General features: G+C 34.3%; 1 protein-coding gene and 1 non-coding gene across 2 annotated transcripts; one reads left to right on the plus strand and one right to left on the minus strand.

Annotated features, from left to right (window-relative positions):
- Window positions 1-467: 467 nt before the first annotated feature.
- LOC144373454 (transport and Golgi organization protein 1 homolog) lies at window positions 468-6,017 on the minus strand. Its single transcript, XM_078036523.1, has 7 exons — window positions 5,770-6,017; window positions 4,548-4,679; window positions 2,250-2,271; window positions 1,241-1,329; window positions 927-1,004; window positions 729-839; window positions 468-476 (listed from the first exon to the last, which is right to left on the minus strand). Exons 1-7 carry the CDS (start codon window positions 5,914-5,916, stop codon window positions 468-470), a joined length of 588 nt encoding a protein of 195 aa, XP_077892649.1. The 5' UTR covers window positions 5,917-6,017.
- An 11,820-nt stretch (window positions 6,018-17,837) lies between these two features.
- Window positions 17,838-17,944, plus strand: LOC144373468 (U6 spliceosomal RNA). The gene has a single exon (XR_013433146.1). It is a non-coding gene; the product is annotated as a U6 spliceosomal RNA (small nuclear RNA).
- The last annotated feature ends 1,107 nt before the right edge of the window (window positions 17,945-19,051 follow it).

Consider the following 19,051-nt stretch of genomic DNA (forward strand, 5'->3'; position numbering starts at 1 on the left):
GAAATCCAAAAAATTTATAAATATACCCGCTCCTTAAGGAAGTGGATATAACTCTGCAATCTTTGTTTGCAATGCCTGGGATTGAATCCTGGGCCTCATGTATGCTAGGCAAGTGCTCTACCATGAGCTGCATCCTGAGCTTGTAACTCTTCATACTTTAACTGTGGGCTGTGCATGGTAACTTCCAAAGAATACAATATGAAAAGGATTGGAAAGAATTTTTACAGTGGAGAAATCTGATAAATACTACCTCAGCTAGGTGATCAAGCTTACTTGGGGGTAGGATATTTTAGAACACACTCTCTACTATCTTTTGCAACTTTTATGTAATTATAGAAACTTATAAAAATTGAAAATGAAACATGAATTGAAAATGAAATAAATTTTTTTAAGTACAGAAAATTGATTAATTCATTACTCTTTCAAGTAAAAAGTAAACAAATACTGTTCAACTGGACAATAGTTTTTTAGTTGTTCTGCATGTTTCCAAGGGCAGAGCAAAGCAATATGAAAATTATCCAAGGTTGAGAATAAAAATATTTCCTAGGCCCATAAAAATAATTTGTTGTATCAGTACTTAAAAGTTCCACAAAATGGGCAGAAGTGGGTTCAACTTCCTTGGCTCCTAATCTTACTTTAGTTATCAGCTAGACTAAGTTTAACTTAACCAATTTTACAAAATATTCCAAAAGCCAAATTGCAGTAACACTTAGCAGCAAAACTCTTACCAAGTCCTTATTCTTAGCTTTCTGTTCTTTCTCAGATTCTAACATAACATGAAGACTTTTAGCTCTCTCATCCAGAAGTTCATTAGCTTTTTCAAGAAGCTTCATTTTATCCTGGAAAAAATAGGTGTCAAGATTACTCACTCATTACATTTACTTTTGAGTTTAGAATGTAATTCCCCCCCAAAAAGGGATTTTTACCTTGTAATTAGTTGTTTCATCAGAAAGAATCATTTTTTGTTTCATGGTTTCTTGAACCTGTTTCTTTGATTCCTTCACCTATGCAAATAAAGCATTCAGAATTAAGATACACAAATTATAGTGCTACTATACAAGTTACTTCCAGACAAGTGACCCTTTCCAGAAGAAAGCAGTACTTAATACATGACTGCTTAGAATTTGGATGATTTGTAGGAAATAATGAAAAAAATTTTAAAATACGATTTCTAAATTAAAACAGGTAGAAATGATTCAAGCTAGAACCAAGGGAGAAAGAAACAAAAAAATAATTATACCTTCTGTTCATAATTTGACAATTTCTGCATTAGTTCTTCATTTTCTTTTATGAAATTGTTCACCTTTTTGGAAATTTGCTGTTCATTGACTAAAAGGGGGAAATATACAAGATTATTACAATCACTAAATGAAATTCAATTATTCAATCTACTAAAAGCAAAGACATGTTATATGGTACTATGAGGAAATACTTCTTAGCATAGCTATTATGCTTTTAAAAAGCAATCTATGCTTATTAGCAATAAGAGTATAAAAATTATTAAAATTTAAGAAAAATATAAGAACAATGATATTTTGCTGGGCGCAATGGTACACACCTGTAATCCCAGTGGCTCAGGAGGCTGAGCTAGAAGGATCCCAAGTTCAAAGCCAGCCTCAGCAAGAGCGAGACACTAAGCAACTAAGTGAGACTTGGTCTCTAAATATAGGAGGTTGGGGATGTGGCTCAGTAGCGTGCCCCAAAGTTCAATCCCAGGTACCCCTCCCATCCAAAATGATATTTCAATTTAAGCTTATTTCACAGATGGGAAATACAGTAAAGTGTTGTAGCTTGATATTCCTCCCTTCTCAAAACACTTTCTTTTCAGAAAATGGAATCATTTAATTCTTTGCAAAGAAAAACAGAAATGAAAACATACTGATTCACATTACCATTCTTTAAATTATCTACTCAATTACTTTATGCATGATTAAATCATTAGCATAGAAATACTCTTCAAATGTAATACATCTGCATTATATCAATATTCAAAGTTAATCTGCCCCAAATTAAAACTTATCATCTCCCTATCCACAATTTGTTCCTCCTCTTTATCTCCTATCTCAGAGTTGGAACCATCATCATCTACTCTATTATCCATGCTAGCAACCTAGGAACAGTAAAATTTTCAGGAGGTAAAAAAGATAATAGACATTAAAAGTCACTGTATCTACTTCTAACATACATAAAACACACATCAAACACCAATACAAAGGGTTATTACAAGTTTAAGAGACCTAAAAATTTACCTTGATATACTCTATCTTTTACCTAGAAGAGAGAAAAAAGATTAAATTTGATATCAAACATCTGCTCAATAGAAACAGCATTCCTAAAACAACAATCAGAATCATAACCAAGTGAGAATTTAATAACATTCTGGTTCAGGATAATAATTTATAGGATTAAAAATAAGTAAAGGTTAACAAGCCTTTTAAATTTAATTGGTAGTGATATTTCATAAATAGCCTCTGACATAAAAACACTAAGATATGCACCTTATTTCACAGTAAATATGTGTGTGTGTATGTGTGTGTGTGTGTGTGTGTGTGTGTGTGTGTGTGTACTCAAAATCATTTACTTGACAATTCTAAATAACCAGGATAAAGTCTAGAAACAATGACTATTCAAAAGGAATCTGAGGAAACAATATTAAAGGCATAATCTTTGTACTAAGATATGCCACTTTCACTCACAAGAAAACATCTTAGAACTCCAATTTAAATTTGGCTATTGGCTGAATTTAGAAACTAAGAGGCTACATCATCTTATTTCTGCAAACCACTAAATGTATAGCAAGAATTCTGAAAGGGAAGACTGCTAGAAGAAAATGCACAAGAAACAAGAGAAATGACAATTAACATATTCTGGAAAGGACAAAAACAATCATTTCCAAAAGACAGCAATAAACTACCTGATAATAAAACGTAAGCAGAAATTTTTTTAAAACATCACTAAATTTCTTTATAACTTAGCATATTACTTGTCCTTTCAAATGTTATAAATGGTGATGGGATACTCAGATGTGTCCATGGATCATCCATGGGATCTTCGTAATAGGAAATTGCATTCAGAAAACTCCAACACAGAAAGAAATGAACATTTCTTTAATGTCATAGCCTTGCTAACCTTTTACTCAAAATGACAACAGAGGAAAATGGGAAGTAGCATAAAAGCAGTCATCTAAGGTAAGGACTAAAGTTCCAAAGTCAAATGCTGAAACTGAGGAGCAACAAGCTAGGAACCAGATCCCACATAACCTAGTGAAAAGAGAAACAGGTACCAGGGTTTTTGAAATGAAAGAAACAAGAGAGAGAAATATAAAATGTTGTCATGTTTTTCCCTTCTCTTTATCCTTCTATTTCCTTTTTCCTTTTAGCTGAGAAAAAGTTCAATGAGATTAGAAAATTCCTCACAGGAATCCAGGCAAACGATTCTTCTATTTAAGAAGGGAATACTTTCTAGGAGATTTTACACTCAATTGTACAAGGAGAGGAAACTTATCTTAACAATGATATGTCTGATATAATTAAGAAATCAGAAAAAGAACAATCAGATTTGAAAAGATTTGTATCCAATGCTTTTGACCTCTTTAACTGTTAGGCTTTTCATATGCAAAGTCCATTTACCTAAAATAATTTTCTTCCAATTATGTTAAATAACTATGAAACAGAATGACCTACAGTACAAACATAAGTATGTATAAGCACATATATATATATATATATATATATATATATATACACACACACACACACTTATACATATATGTACACATATACACAGAGATAGACTAATTCTGCTCAGGAAAAAAAAAGACTTAATGAACAAAACATTTAATGGATTTTTGGACAACACATAATCTATACTTCCAAATAAAAAGGTATTTTCTGAACATATGATCAAATCATAAAATCTGGGAAAAATTTATATAAAAGACTGGAAAAATTATCTCATCTCCTTTTTCTCATTTTACTGTATTTCTTTGCAGCATTTCCCCCTGTTTATATGTGTTTATATTAACATACAGTTCATCAACATTTAAATCTTAGTTTCTGCTTTTTTTCCCCACTTCACATTTAATTGTGAGCAATTTCTGTACCTCAAAGCTTTGAAATAAATACATCTGCCTACTATTCCAATAATTGAACATACAATAACCCCTAAATGAATTATGTTGTGCTAAGTCTTCAATCTAATACACTGTTCCATTGAAAAACATTACCAAAATCTTCAAAGCATAGTTATTTCTTTAAGATAGATTACTAGACATATATGCTACATAAAAGGATATTTATCTAACCTATCCCATCTTTTATCCCACTTTTAAGACTTCTGATACATATGAAACTACTGGTCAGGATGGCTGTAAGAATTACCAGTTCTACCAACTGCACCCACACTAAATTATTTTATAAGGTTAGTTTGACTTAAACCACTAATTTGTGTTTTAGCAACTGAAAAAGAAAAAAAGGGGGGGGGGCAGTGACTATATAAAATAATCCTTGTGCTTATGTGCTGAGGTATAAGTAAGTTAATTTACTCACAACAAGAACAGTTCTCCAAAAGAAAATGACAAAGGATACAATCCCAAAGAAAACAGTGAAAACTACAGGCTTCCATGGTAGTCCATAAAAATCAGGCCCAGGTTGAGTATCATCAGGCAATGTAGTAAACAGCTGAAACAGACAAATTAGAAGAAATGGGAAACCTTAAATTTATAACAAAACAGTCACAAAGAATCATGGCAATTCTAAACCAACCTCCTCATCAGAAATCAACCTCCTCAATATTTTCCAATAGCTTCTTCAAGAGAGAGGATACTGGCAGTCTCACATTTTTTGTTGGCTTGCAGTGTTTTCAAGTATAATGAATCTAAATACTTTTTTAAAAAATATTTATTTATGTATCTTTAGTTTTAGGGTGGACACATTGTTTTGTTTTTATATGGTGCAGAGGATCCAACCCAGTGCCTCATGTATGCTAGGCAAGCGCTCTACCACTGAACCACAACCCCAGCCCGAATCTAAACACTTTAAATTGAGCATACATTTCCAGTTTGTAACAGGCCCTATATCATCACATTGTCTAACACCTGGCTAGAATCCCTCTGGATCATTCTTTTCTCTTAGATAACCTGGTTTTTATAATTTAAAAAATTCATTTAAGACAAAAACTTAAATATATGAAAGAACTAATTAATTTTATGGCAACAAATAAAAACAATGATGATATAAGATTTTAAATCTTACTTCCATTCCACTCTTATATAAACAGATAAGTGACATGTAATTTCAGACAACTCTTGAAAACTGGCTTAAACTTCTCTGAATTTAACATCCTTCTATAAAATTCAAAGCCTAATTTTAAATGGTTGCTCAAAGGCAGTGCAGTAAACACCTGCCTACTCTTCCCTGTTTTCACCGCCCTCTACACGTAATAGGAGATAACTGTCATTTGGGCCCAATTCCCCAGCAGTCTCCGTAGGGAAAACACCTGTAGTAACCTTAGCTGTTTGGATTGTTGGCTGCATTTCAAAACATACCATGAGGTTGTCACCTCTATTCCGTCAAAAAAAAAAAAGTGCAAGTGGGGAAAGCTCAAGTACACTCTCACCGGCCTCGCTTAACAATACACTCAAGTCCTGCCTGCCTTGGGCCCGACACACTCCATTTCTCCGTTGCCACGACAGTCAGTGCACCCACTCCACCAGAACTCAGCCACCCGCCTGCCAGAGCTGGGGTCCCTCCCTGGGAATGGGACCGTCACCTCCAGTAGCTTGGCAATGAGGGCTGCGTAGAGCACCGACAGGGGTCCCAGGAGCTCCGGGTCCCCCGGGAAAGCAGTGACAGAAGGCACAGTGGCAGGTACTGAGTCCATGGTGTAGGGACAGCTGAGCGGAAGCAACGCTTCCATGCAGAACAGCACAGGACCCTCTTTCACCGTTTCCTACTTCGGTAGGACCCAGCGCAGGGGGCGGGTACTGGGAGTGAACTTTGCCTTCCTCCACCGCAGGCGCTTTCTGCCCAACCAAGTAAAACGCGTCATCAGAGGAAGCCCCTGGGCCCACAGCAGTGAGAGGACAGAGGATGCAGAGGGGCGGGCAGGGAGCGGAAAGAACCAACTGCGGAGCCCAGCGGGGGACAGCGCAAGGAGAGCCCAGCAGAAGAGTCCAAATGAAAGGACTCCAGAAGGAAAGAGGCTCACCTGTCCCCGGAACTGGGAGAGGACCAGCGATTTAGAAGGCCCTGGAGGAAGCCAGGGAACTAGCAAAAGGGGATTATAGGCAGAGACTAGGAAAAAGGAGAAAGTCAGGCCTCCCAGCTCCTCCCAGAGCAAAACCCTTTTGTCAACTTGTTGAGACACCAGGTACCTACCTGCCCCAAAAGTGCAGACAGAAGAGGAGAAGCTTCTCCTGCTCCCTTATAAAGGACTACAGCTTGGACTGGGCTTTCCTTCCCTGCTCAATCCAGTCCTGTTACTTTCTCCAATTGTGGATGACACTCTTTTTAAAAAGCCTTACCCTAAGGAATCATGTCATTATCACCCCACTCCGGTGGCTTCATTTCTGGATGCCACATTTTAAGGTTGCATGACTTGTGGAAAAGAACAGAATCATGAATAGCCCCCGAAAAGCACGTGCTAAAAATTGAAGAAACTGGGGACGTTTAACTTGGGGAGGGAATGAACATATGTGGATCTTTAAAAATCTGTCATCAAGTTGATTATAGTCAATTCAAAAGAACAAGAATAAGCAGGAAAGCACTGAAAAAGAAGAGCAATGAAGGGTACAGGGAGGGCAGACTATATAATTAATTCATGTACCCTCGTCCAAGCCCAAGAATACATAGAGATTGTGGGACAGAATAGAGAATCCAGAAACAGAGCCAACTGGACACTTGGGGTACAATAAAAGTTAGTTTGGGGAAAATAGACTTTCTAATAAGTAGCGTTACCACATGGAAAATTATAAAATTGGATTTTTCTCTACTTATTCAAAAGATAAACTACAAATGGATAAGAAACATGAATGTAAAAATAGAAAATAAACAAGTACTAGAAAATATTGGGTGAAATTTTCTATGTATTATGAGTGGGCAAAACCTGCCTCATTGAAAAAATCTTTCCTGGCTGTATCTAAACCTGCTACACACACACACACACACACACACACACACACACACACACACACACACACACAGTTTGACAATGACAACCTGAGAAAAAATATTTGCAACCTATTATTGTCCAAAGAATCATGTTCCTGAAATATAAAGAACATTATAAATAAAATGGCCAGCAAACCTATACAAAAATGGGCTGAAGAAATAAACAGATCTCAGGAAAAGAAATGCAAATAGCTATAACATATGGAAACATGCTCTGCTTAGCTCATAATGAACAAAATACAAATTAAACCACACCAAGATACCATTTCTCACTTGCATTGGCAAGATCCAAACGTTTGACCACATACTCAGTAGGTGAGAGAATGTGGGGGAATACAAATTCTCAGATAAGTATACAAAATGATACAACCCTTATGAATGAGATTTGGCAACATCTCCCAAAACTGCTTATATATTTACCTATTAACTCAACAATCGCACTTTTTTTTTAACTTTTTCAGTGCTGGGGAAGGGTATCTAGGGCAAGTGCTCTACTGCTGAGCTATAGTCCCCCAGCCCTAACTTCTAAAGATACTGGGAATACAACAACAAATGTTTAAAACTTGTATTTACAAAACTATGTTATTCAAGCATTAATTATAATAATACAAGATGGTCACAAAAGGCTGAAACAACCGTCATCAATGAAAGTTGTTGAATAAACCAAAGAAGAAAGAAAATAATTTTAAATACTGCTAAGAGCTGGTTTCCAGAATATATATTTTTAAAATGAAGTAGAGAAAAATATTTGTAGAATACTAATTGTATCTTAGAAAGTGAAAAAAGATGAGTATATTATTTCTTATAGCTTTGAGGTAAAATTGACATGCAATAAATTACATGTATTTAAAGTGTGCAATTTGATAAATTTTAACATGAAATTATGAAATCACCATTATAATCAAGATAATATACACATCCTTTACTTCCAAAAATATTCTCATTCTCTAGGTAATTCTGCCCTTTGTCACCCTTCCTTCTTGCCCCCCACTTTCCCATTCCTCCAGCAAAATGTCTATCTTAATAGATTGCTTTGTATTCCTCAAGTTTTATGTGTATGGGATAATGTATTTTCTATGGCTTCTCTTATTCAGCATAATTTGAGATTCATCTACATCCGTTTATCTATCATCTATTTTTATTGCTGAGTAGCATTTCATTATATGTACATACCACAATTTGTCTATCATCTATTGATAGACATTTGGATTTTTTTCCAGTTTGGGGCTTTTACAAATATAAAATTCCTCCTATTGCTATATAACTTATCTTTTCTTTGGAAAAGAATGGTTGGATATGACTGGTATATGTTTACCTTTTTAAGAAGGTGATTCTACCACTTTATATCCCCACCAGCTGTGTACCCATCCAGTTCCTCCATCTCCAACCACTCAGCACAATTGTCTTTAATATTAGATATTTAATAAGTGTGTAGTGGTAACTCTTATGCTTCAAAATTGCATTTCCCTGATAATTATGTCAAGCATTTTTAATGTCTTTATTTACTATCTGTTTATCTTCTTTGATGAAGTGTTATTTTACAGGACTATATTTTTTCTAATGAGTTCTAAGAGTTCTTCATATATTCTTGATGCAAGTCTTGATAAATGCTTTACAGTAATTTCCTCCCAGCTTGTGTTTTGTCTATTTCATTCACTTCAAAGTGTATTTTGAATTACAGAGGTTTTAGTTTGATGAATCCCACATTGTCAAATCCTTTTTAATGCTTTTGTTGTCAAATTTAAGAAATCTTTGCCAAACCTAAGTTCAACAAAAATTTTTCTCTTATTTTTTTCCTAGAGGTTTTGTAGTTTTGAGTTTAATATTTAAGTCTGTGAGTTAATTCAGGTGTCTAATGCAAGGCATGGATCAATATTTTGCATATAAATATGCAGTAATTTCAGTACCATTTGCTGAAAAACTTCCCATTCTCTACTTGTCTTTCCATCTTTGTCAATGACTGTTGCCATATATATTGTGTATCTATCTCTGAATTCTTGGCTCTGTTCCAATGTTTTGTCTGCAATCCTGATTACTGTAGCTTTAGAATATTTTTTTTTCTTTTTTTCCTCTTCGTATGGTACTAGGGATTGAACACAGGACCTTGCATATGCTAGGCAAGTGCTCTACCACTGAGCTACATCCCCAGGCCTAGATTAAGTCTTGAAGCCACGTATTCTAGGTCTGTTGCAATCAGCTTGTCATTTTCTACAAAACTCTGCAGGAATTTTGATTGGAATAATGTTGACTCTGGTGATTAAACTGGGATGAATGGACACCTTAGTCTTCTGACTCATAAATTAGGTATATCTCTCCATTTAGGTTCTCTTTAATTTTTATCAGCAATATTTTATAGTTTTTAATATAGACATTTTAGTTTTTGCCACGTTTATGTTTAAATACTTCATATTTTTATTCTATTGTACATGGAAATCTTTAAAATTTCAATTTCTAATTATTCATTGTTAATATATAGAAAATATAATTGCTTTTAGATGTAAATTTTATCTGTCAACCTTACAATAGCTTTTTTCTAGATCATACCAGATTGTATCTATATATATTCATGTTATCTGAAAATAAAGAGAATTTTATTTCTTTCTTTCCAATCTGAGTGCATTTTATTTCTTTTTCTTGCCTTAGTATACTAGCTATTTCCTTACTGCACCCCAGTACAATGCTAAATAGATGTAATGAGAGTGGACATCTCTGTTTGGTTTCTGATCTTGGGGAAAAGTATTCAATTATCAACCATTAAGTATGAGGTTAGCTGCATTTTTTCAGAGGATATTTTAAGCTCCCTTCTATTCCTAGTTTGTTATTTGTTTTTCTACATCAATAATAAATGCTGAGGGGCTGGGGTTGATACTCAGTGGTAGAGCACTTGCCTAGCATGTGTGAGGCAATGGGTTCGATTCTCAGCACCACATATAAATAAGTGAATAAAATAAAAGTCAATCAAAATCTAAAAAAAATTTTTAAATAATAATCAGGGCTGATTTTTTTTTACATGTCGATGGGATTTATTGTCACCTACTTGTACATGCACACAAAATAACAATATAATTTGGCCAATATTACTCCCCAACATTTCCCCCCTCTGCTATATTTTTTAAATGCTTGTTTTGTATCTCTTGAGCTAAACAGGAGTATGGAATATGTGTATGGAATAATGTATTTTCTATGGCTTCTCTTATTCAGATTTTAGGTACATCAATGTGGTAAATTTCATTGATTTTCAAATGTTAAATAAATTTTGGATTCTTGACATAAATCCCCATCATCAGTCTAGTTTTTGTCTATGATGTATTTTCCTTTTACATATTGTTGTATTCGACTTAAATTTTTGTTTAGAATTTCTGTACAGATTCATTGGAGATCTCTTGAGAGGTATGTGATTTTCTTTTCTTGTTATATCTTTGTCTTGGTTTGGTGTAGTGATAACACTGGCTTCATAGGAGAAATATTTCCTTGCTTTAATATTCTACAAGGGTTTAGTATTACTAATACTATTAGGAATTAGTATCATTTCTTCCTTACAGGAATTGGATCACCAATAAAGCTATCTGGGTCTTATATTTTTTTCTTTGTAGAAAGGTTTTTACCTATACCTTCAATTTCTTTAATAGTCAACAAGGTTTATGAAGTTGTCTGTTTTTCTTGAGTGAACTTTTGCAATTTGTGGCTTAAATAGAATTTCTTCATTTCATCTAAATTGTCAAGTTAATTAACATAAACTGTTCATAATATCCCCATTATCAGTCTAGTATCTGTGAAATCTGTAGTTATATCCCTTCTCTGATTGCAGATATTGGTAATCTGTGTCTCCTCTTTTATTTCCCTCACTAGATGTTGATCAATTTTATTCATCTTAAAGAACTAGCTTTGGGTTTCATTGATTTTCTCTTATTTTCCTTTTTTAAAATTTTACTGACTTATAGTCTTTATTATATCTTTTTTTCTTGCTTACTTGGAGATTAACTTATTTTTCCTTTTCTAGTTTCTCATAGTAGGAACTAAAGTCAATGACTGGAGACTTCTTTTTTAATAAAGCTATCTTGGGCCTGGTAGTGCTATAAATTTTCCAATAATGCTTTAGTGACATTGCACAAATGGATATGTTGTTTTCAGTTTTATTGAACTCAAAATATGAATTTCTTCTTTGATTTATTTGACTCAAAAATTATTTAGCAGTGGGGGCTAAGGTTGTAGCTCAGTGGTAAAGTGCTTGCCTCACATGTGTGAGGCACTGGGTTCGATCCCCAGCACCACATAAAAATAAATGTACTGTGTTGTTCATTTATATATATATATATATATATATATATATATATATATATATATATATATATATATATATATATTTAGCAGTCTGGCACTAAAGTTTTCAAATATTGGAGAAATTTCCAGATTTTTCCATTATTGATTTCTCATTTTATTGTGTTCAGAGAACAAGCTTTGCCTGACTTTGAATACTTTTATATTTACTGATAATTTTTTTAAGATCCAGAATACAGTTTATCTTGGTAAATGTTCCATGTGCACTAAGCTCCTTGGGAGTTTTCTATAAACGTCAATTAATTTCAAATGGATGGATTGATTATGTCATTCACACTTTCTACAATCTTACTTTTATTTTTCATTTTCTGCCAATTGCTGAGGAGAGGATATTAAAATCTCTAAATGTAATCTATAGGATTCATCATTTTCCTCATAATTCTATCAATTTTTATACTTCATGTATTTTGAAGGTCTAATATTAAAAGTACAAGCATTTAAGTTTATTATATAATCTTGACTGATTCCTTTATCATTAGGAAATAACTTTCTTGAGTCCCGATGATATATTTTGCCCCACAACCTCTTTTGGTTTAATGTAGCTACTCCAGATTTCCTTTCACTAGTGTTTAACATGAGATACCTTTTTCAATCATTCTAATTTTGACTTCTTTGTGTCTATTTACAGTGTTACTCCCTTAGACATCTATTTGGGTCTTGCTTCTTTAGGCAATATGACAATCTCTGTTTTTAACTGATGTATTTAGATACTTTCCACTTAATAGGATTACTGCTGTGCATAGGTGTAAGCTTAATATAATCTTCTATTTGTTCCTTCTGTTCTTTGTTCTTTTTCTTTTCTTTCTGTCTTCTTTTGCAGAAATACCACTATCGGTATTTTTAGTGATTCCTCTATTGGCTTATTAAGCTATAACTCTGTTTTCTAATCTTAGTGCTTCAGGGTTTAGAATGTACATCTTTAATTTGTCACAATATACCTTCAGATGATACTGTATTACTTCACATATTCAATAAGAACGTTACAATAATTACTACCCTTCTGAGATTTATACTGTTGTCATGTATTTTACTTTACATGTTTTCTAAATCCCATACTACACTGATGTTTGTCTTTAAACAGTCAATGACTTTTTAAAATGTTCAAATAAGAAAAATTATTTTAAATATTTATGCACACAGTCACCATTTTCAGTGTTCTTTACTCCTTTATTCCATTATTTCCATCTGCTGTCTTGGTGCAAGTGTAGGGTGAATTCTTTCAGCTTGTATGTCAGTACAAGTCTTCATTTTAGAAAGATATTTCACTGGGCATGATATTATCGGCCAACATTATTACTCTTCAAATATATTAAAGGTATCACTCCACTATATTCTCTTATGCCTAATTTCTGACAAGAAATCTGATGTCATCCTTAGTTCTTCTCTACATAAATGTTTTCTCTAACTGCTAAGATTGCTCTTTATCACTGGTTTTGAGCAATTTATTTATGATATAATATACCTTGATATAGCTTTATTCATGCTTTTTGTACTCTAGTTCCTTTTAATATCTTGGATCTGCAGATGTACAGTTTTCACAAATTTTTGAAAATTTTTGGCCATCATTTCTTAAAATATTTTTCTGAATACCTCTCAACGCTCAACTTGAAACTGTCCCACAGCTCACTGATGCTCTGGTTCACTTTTCTTTAACAGAAGAAATTTTCCCTGTGTTTCATTTGGGGTACTTCTCCTGTTATGTCCTCAAGTTCACTAACAATTTCATCACAAATGCTTATTCTGACATTAATCCCATCCACTGTGTTTATCATATATTTTCAACTCTAGAAGTCTGATTTTCTTAAAATGTATCTTCTATATCTCTTTTTACCTTTTTAACACATGAAATATAGTAGTAATAACTTTTTAAAAAATGCCATTACCTCATTCTAACATCTCCGGCAGTTCTCGGTTGGCTTTGATTGGATGATTCTTCTCCTCATCATTGTGGATTGTATTTTTCTTGCTTCTTTGCATGCCTGGTAAGCTTTGATTCGATGCCATACATTACGAATTACTATTCTTAATATTTTGTATACAATTAAATTACTGGAAACAATTTGATTCTCTTGGGTCTGAATATTTGCTAGGTATTACATAAATTGTAATAGTCAGTCCGAGGTAACGCCCTTCTGATTATTCTACCCAACTTCCTTAGATAGTTTTTTCCAGGTGCTATTCTGGTCCCTGTGTTAGGACCTGTTCCTTCTAATCACTTAAGATTGTTTCTCTGACTTGCTAAGCAGTTTCATCACACTTATGTGCAGATCAATACCCTGCTGAACACTCAGAGAGCCTTTCACAGATTTCCAGAATTGTCTCTCAATGTAGCAACCTTCTTTTGGTACTCCACCCTGTGAATTCTAGTCACTTCGGTTTTCCTGGAATCTCAGCACCATCTCTCAATTCATGGTATCCTCTGGTTCTGCCTGACTTCCCCTTCTTTGTCATGGCTTGGGAATCTCTTAACATAGTAAAAGCTGGGACAACTAAAGAGCTCACAGCATTTGTTCCTTATGTTTCCAGAATCATTCTTTGTTGCTTGATCTTCAATGTTGCTGGATCTTCAAATTTTATCTGTTTGTGGGTTTTTTTTTTTCATATTTATTTTAGTTGTTTCAGTTGGGAAGGTGAAGCCAGTACCTATATAAAGCTATCATAGCTAGATGTAAAAATCATTTGCTTTTCTTTTTCTTTTTATGGTGCTGGGGATTGAACACATGGCCTCATGTATGGTAGGCAAGTGCTCTACCACTGAGCTACATATCCCTTTTCTCATTTGCTTATTTTTTTAATAACAGAATACATAATGAAATAAATTTTAAAAGTTAACTATAAAAGAGAGTAACATCAGGGTAGACAGAACTGGGACAAAAGCTAGAATTCTTTCAAAATCAGGCAGGAGAATCACAAGTTCAAAGCTAGCCTCAGCAACTTAGCAAGTCCCTACGCAATTTAGTGAGAACTATCTCTAAATAAAAAATAAAGAGGCTAGGTATGTGGCTCAGTGGATAGGAGCCCTGGGTTCAATCACCAGTACTAGAAAACAGAAACAACTTATTTTTGCAAATTAACTTTGGCTCTTCTAAATATTTAAATAATTGTAAAATAAACAAAAAAATCTTTATAAAGTAATACCTAAATATTGAAAGCAAAAATGAAACAACCTGTGACATCAAGTTGGTGACAAACCACAGAAATGAATTAGTTCAAACATACCTTAGTGGGATATAGCTTAAAGACAAGAGAATTTCATTTCAGGAATACATTCCTGAAAGTATTTTAAATAACATAAATATAGTCTTATGTTGCTTAATGATGGGAATAAATTCTGAGAAACACATCTTAGGCAATTTCAGCATGTAAACATCATTGAGCATACTTATACAAACCTAGAAAATATAGCCATTTCCACACGTAGGTATTCATATATGGTATATCATCGCTTTGGGGATAAAAACCTATAAGATATTATTATACTGAATTCTGTAGACAATTGTAACATTGTAAATGTTTATATATCTAAACATATCAAAACACAAAAAAGATATTAAAAATACTAGGTGACAAGAATTTTTTAGCTCCATTATTATGCACTAATGACCAAAATGTCATTAAGTGGCACAATACTGTAAACAATTATACTGATGTCATTGAAAACTGGAACTCCAACATCAGAGAAAGAAAACACAAATCTAAGATAGATGAAGTGAAGTAAAATCTCTCCTGAATTTTCATGGGAATTATCTAAATGACATGATGAAAAATCCCCACATATTTCTGAGCTTTGTTCACTAAAAAGGCCTACAAATGACAGTCAATTTGAGCAATAAGCAATCCTAGTACTTGGAATGTAGCCTCTAAATATCATTTCCTATTGAAAGGAACCAAAGTTCTTTTAGAGAAATAGTTCCTTCAAGGTCTGGACAGGGAATGTTTAAGATGAACTTGGAATATCTCATAGTTCAAAAGCAAGGGAAATAGGTAACAATGACCACTAGGTGGTGGCAAAGGGTCCCAGGAGCCAAGATAAAGAGGCTTCTACAAGGCAAAAGGGGGAGAAATTGAGCATCAGGTAAGAACAATTACTATTCCTAACTGGATTAAACACACCAAATATTTTTAAATGCATGACGTCATATTGACTCTTAAATAAAAGTTAAAAAGATTTCAAAAGCCCCTTTGGGTATCATTTGATAATGCTAGAATACCACCTTACTATTCTGAAAAGTAATGAAGAAAAGGAATCAAATGTTTATCTCCTGCCTTAACTATACAAACCAAATATCTGTGTAAAGAATAATCAATCATAGCCAGGCGTCGTGGCACACACTTGTAATCCCAGTAGTTCGGGAGGCTGAGGAGGGAAGATAGCAAGTTCAAAGTCAGCCTCAGCAAAAGCGAATTGCTAAGCAACTCAGTGAGACCCTGTATATAAATAAAATACAAAATAAGGCTGGGGATATGGCTCACTAGCCAAGTGCCCCTGAGTTTAATCCCCAGTACAAAAAAAAAAAAAAAGAAAGAAAGAAAGAATAATCAATCATAAATTTTTATTTGTATAGGCATCCCAGCCTTTAAATGAAGAAAGAAAAATCCCAGCAACTCCGACCATTGCTATTTTGCAACCTGTAATATATTAGCAAATCTCACCAAGGTCACTGTTGACTAGTAGTCAACATCAAAGGAGAGGACATGCAGATGTCAATGCAATATTTTATTAAGTTTTCATAATAAACAGAATTGAACCTAAACCTGACTACCAATTTCCAAGAAATATAAAGTAACAGAGAAAGGCTGAGGTTGTTAGCTCAGCACTTGCCTAGAATGCATGGAGCCCGAGGTTCAATCCCCAACACCACCAAACAAACAAACAAAAAAAAAGGCAATAGAGAAAACAGGTTAAATTGTTGTACCAGGGGGATGTCATTTATTCACCAAAGCTACAATATATCCTAGAAGTCCCACAAACATATTTTTTTCAATTATCGCAAAAAGTTACAACAAAAGGATAAATCAATAGAGAGTAACTTATATGAGACTTGTTCTCCCACTGAAAGCAACCAGAAAGTTGGAATATATATATATATATATATATATATATATATTTTTTTTTTTTTTTTTTGGTATCAGGGATTAAACTCAGAAGCACTTGATCACTGAGCCACATCCCCAGTCTCAGCCCCATTTTGTATTTTATTTAGAGACAGGGTCTCACTGAGTTACTTAGCACCTCACTTTTGGCTTTGAACTCATGATCCTCCTGTCTCAGCCTCCCGAGCCACTAGGATTAAGGCATGTGCCACCATGCCCAGTCAAAATATATTTTTAAAGAGCTATTTTTCAGATAGAAAGCCACAAGGGACATGCAACTGTCACCCCTAAGAGCAGGAGAACAAATAGATGAGCATTTCACCTGGAGGCACCCTCTAGACCTCAGTTTGGGAAGGGGAACCCAAATAGGGCATAACAGTCTCACTGAGAAGAGAGAGACCAGAGTTCCAGGAGATTAAGCAGCCAAAAATATGTAGAGAAAACTACCAGAAAGATGGGAGCCACAAAGAAAGAGAGTTCCAGAAATCTGCATGGAGGTGGTCTTCAGTTTGGGGCTACATTCTAAGCAGTACCTGCGAGGGCCAAGAACAACTATAAGCTAACCAATCCCACAGTTGGCACTGAGCTGGGAGAAGTCTGGATTCCAGCTAGCCAGAGAGAGTTGACATACAAAAACAGTATGGTCAACAAGCTCATGAAGAAGTATTTGATCCAGGCATCATGGCACATGTCTGTAATCCCAGCAACTCAGAAGGTTGAGGCAGGAGGATCCCAAGTTTGAGGCTGGCAACTTATCAAGGGCCTAAGCAAGTTAGTGAGACCCTATCTCAAAAGAAAAAAAAAGTTCACTCAATATCATTAATTATCAGGAAATAAACTCACAAAGACATACCCACTAGAATGGCCCAAGTGCTAGTGAAGATGAAGTCAAGTGGAAGTCTCCTAAATTGCTGGTGGAAGTATAAAATTATTGTGGTCATTTTTTAAAATGGCTTGACAGTATCACATAAGATAAAAACATACATTAAACGTAGGAGGCAATTGCACTCCTAGATATAAATGAGTCCATTTATAGTGGCATATATATGAAATAGTACTGTAGGAAAAATGAATCTATAGTTTAAAAAAAAAGTTATCAGTGGTTGCCTGGAACAGGTGGTGAAGGAACTCACTGGGAAGGATCCCAAGGAAACCCCTTTTCTAGTGAAAAAACTGTTCTATATCTTGATTATGGTAGTTTTTACATGGGTATCTACATTTGTTAAAACTCAGAGTGTGCTTGCTTTGGCAGCACATATACTAAAATTGGAACAATACAGAAAAAATTAGCATGGTCCCTGAGCAAGGATGACACCCACATTTGTGAAGCATTCCATAGTTTTGTGGAACCAACCCTTCAACAGATGAATGGATAAAGAAACTGTGGTACATATATGAAATGGAATATTACTTATAGCCTTAAAAGAGAAAAAAATTACGGCATCTGCGGGTGAATGGGAATATCAGGTTAAGGGAAGTAAGCCAATCCCAAAAACCAAAAGCTGTATGTTCTCTCTGAAAGTGGATGCTGACCCATAATGGGGGTAAGGTGGGTGGTAAGAGGCATGGAAAGAATGGAGGAACTTTGACTGGGCAAAGGGGAGGTAGGACAGGTGACGGGGCATAGGGATAGGAAAGATGGTGGAATGAGATGAACCTTATTACCCGAGGTACATGTAGGAATACAAATGTGTTGTGTACAACTAGGAAAAGTTTTGTTCCATTTATATACAATGAATCGAAATGCATTCTGCTATCATGTATAACCAATTAGAACAAATTAAAAAAAACTCACTGATATTAGCTATCAAGGAATTACTGTTAAGTTGGGTGATGGCCCGTGGGTTCATTATACTACTCTCTGTGCTTTTCTTTAAAGATTTTCTAATTAAATTTATTTTTTAACTAGTACATAGAAACAAACATTATAATTATTGAAGTAGGTAACATGACATTTTGATGCATGATTACACTATGTAACGTTTAAATCAGTTAAATATATCTACCTCCTCAAACATCATTTCTCTATGGTAAAACTTTCACAACCTTTTCTTCTAGTATTCTAAAATGTACAGTATGTTATGGTTACCTATAGTCCCCTACTATTCTCTCTGCTCTTATTTGAAAGTTTCCATGATAAAAATACTAAAAATAATTTTTAAATTAAGATATAACTTCAAATATTTAAAGGATTTCTATGTAGAAAAGAATTCAGTTTTATAGAGGAAATCATGTGGAGAAAAATTTGGAGTCAATACAAGGATGAACTAGACAACAGAAGAACATATAGCCTTGTAAGAGAGTGACTCATGCTAGGAAATACTGGTGTACAGGCCTCATAACTACTCGTCAGGGCCACAGTAAAGAAAATAACAGCAATGAGTGAGAAACTAGACTAACAGCCTTCCAAGGTTTCTTCTAACACTAAGATTCTACTAAGATTCCATTGA

Source organism: Ictidomys tridecemlineatus, unplaced genomic scaffold (genome assembly GCF_052094955.1).
Source record: "Ictidomys tridecemlineatus isolate mIctTri1 unplaced genomic scaffold, mIctTri1.hap1 Scaffold_40, whole genome shotgun sequence".
NCBI lineage: Eukaryota > Metazoa > Chordata > Mammalia > Rodentia > Sciuridae > Ictidomys > Ictidomys tridecemlineatus.

What these genes read in the sequence shown, in the direction of transcription:
- LOC144373454 (XM_078036523.1), bottom strand. Translation starts at nt 5,916, where the DNA reads ATGGAAGCGTTGCTTCCGCTCAGCTGTCCCTACACCATGGACTCAGTA. An exon ending in AAAAGATAGAGTATATCAAG is followed by an intron (nt 1,330 to 2,249) that starts GTAAATTTTTAG and finishes TCCCCCTTTTAG; the next exon opens with TCAATGAACAGCAAATTTCC. An exon ending in ATGAAACAACTAATTACAAG is followed by an intron (nt 840 to 926) that starts GTAAAAATCCCT and finishes TATTTTTTCCAG; the next exon opens with GATAAAATGAAGCTTCTTGA.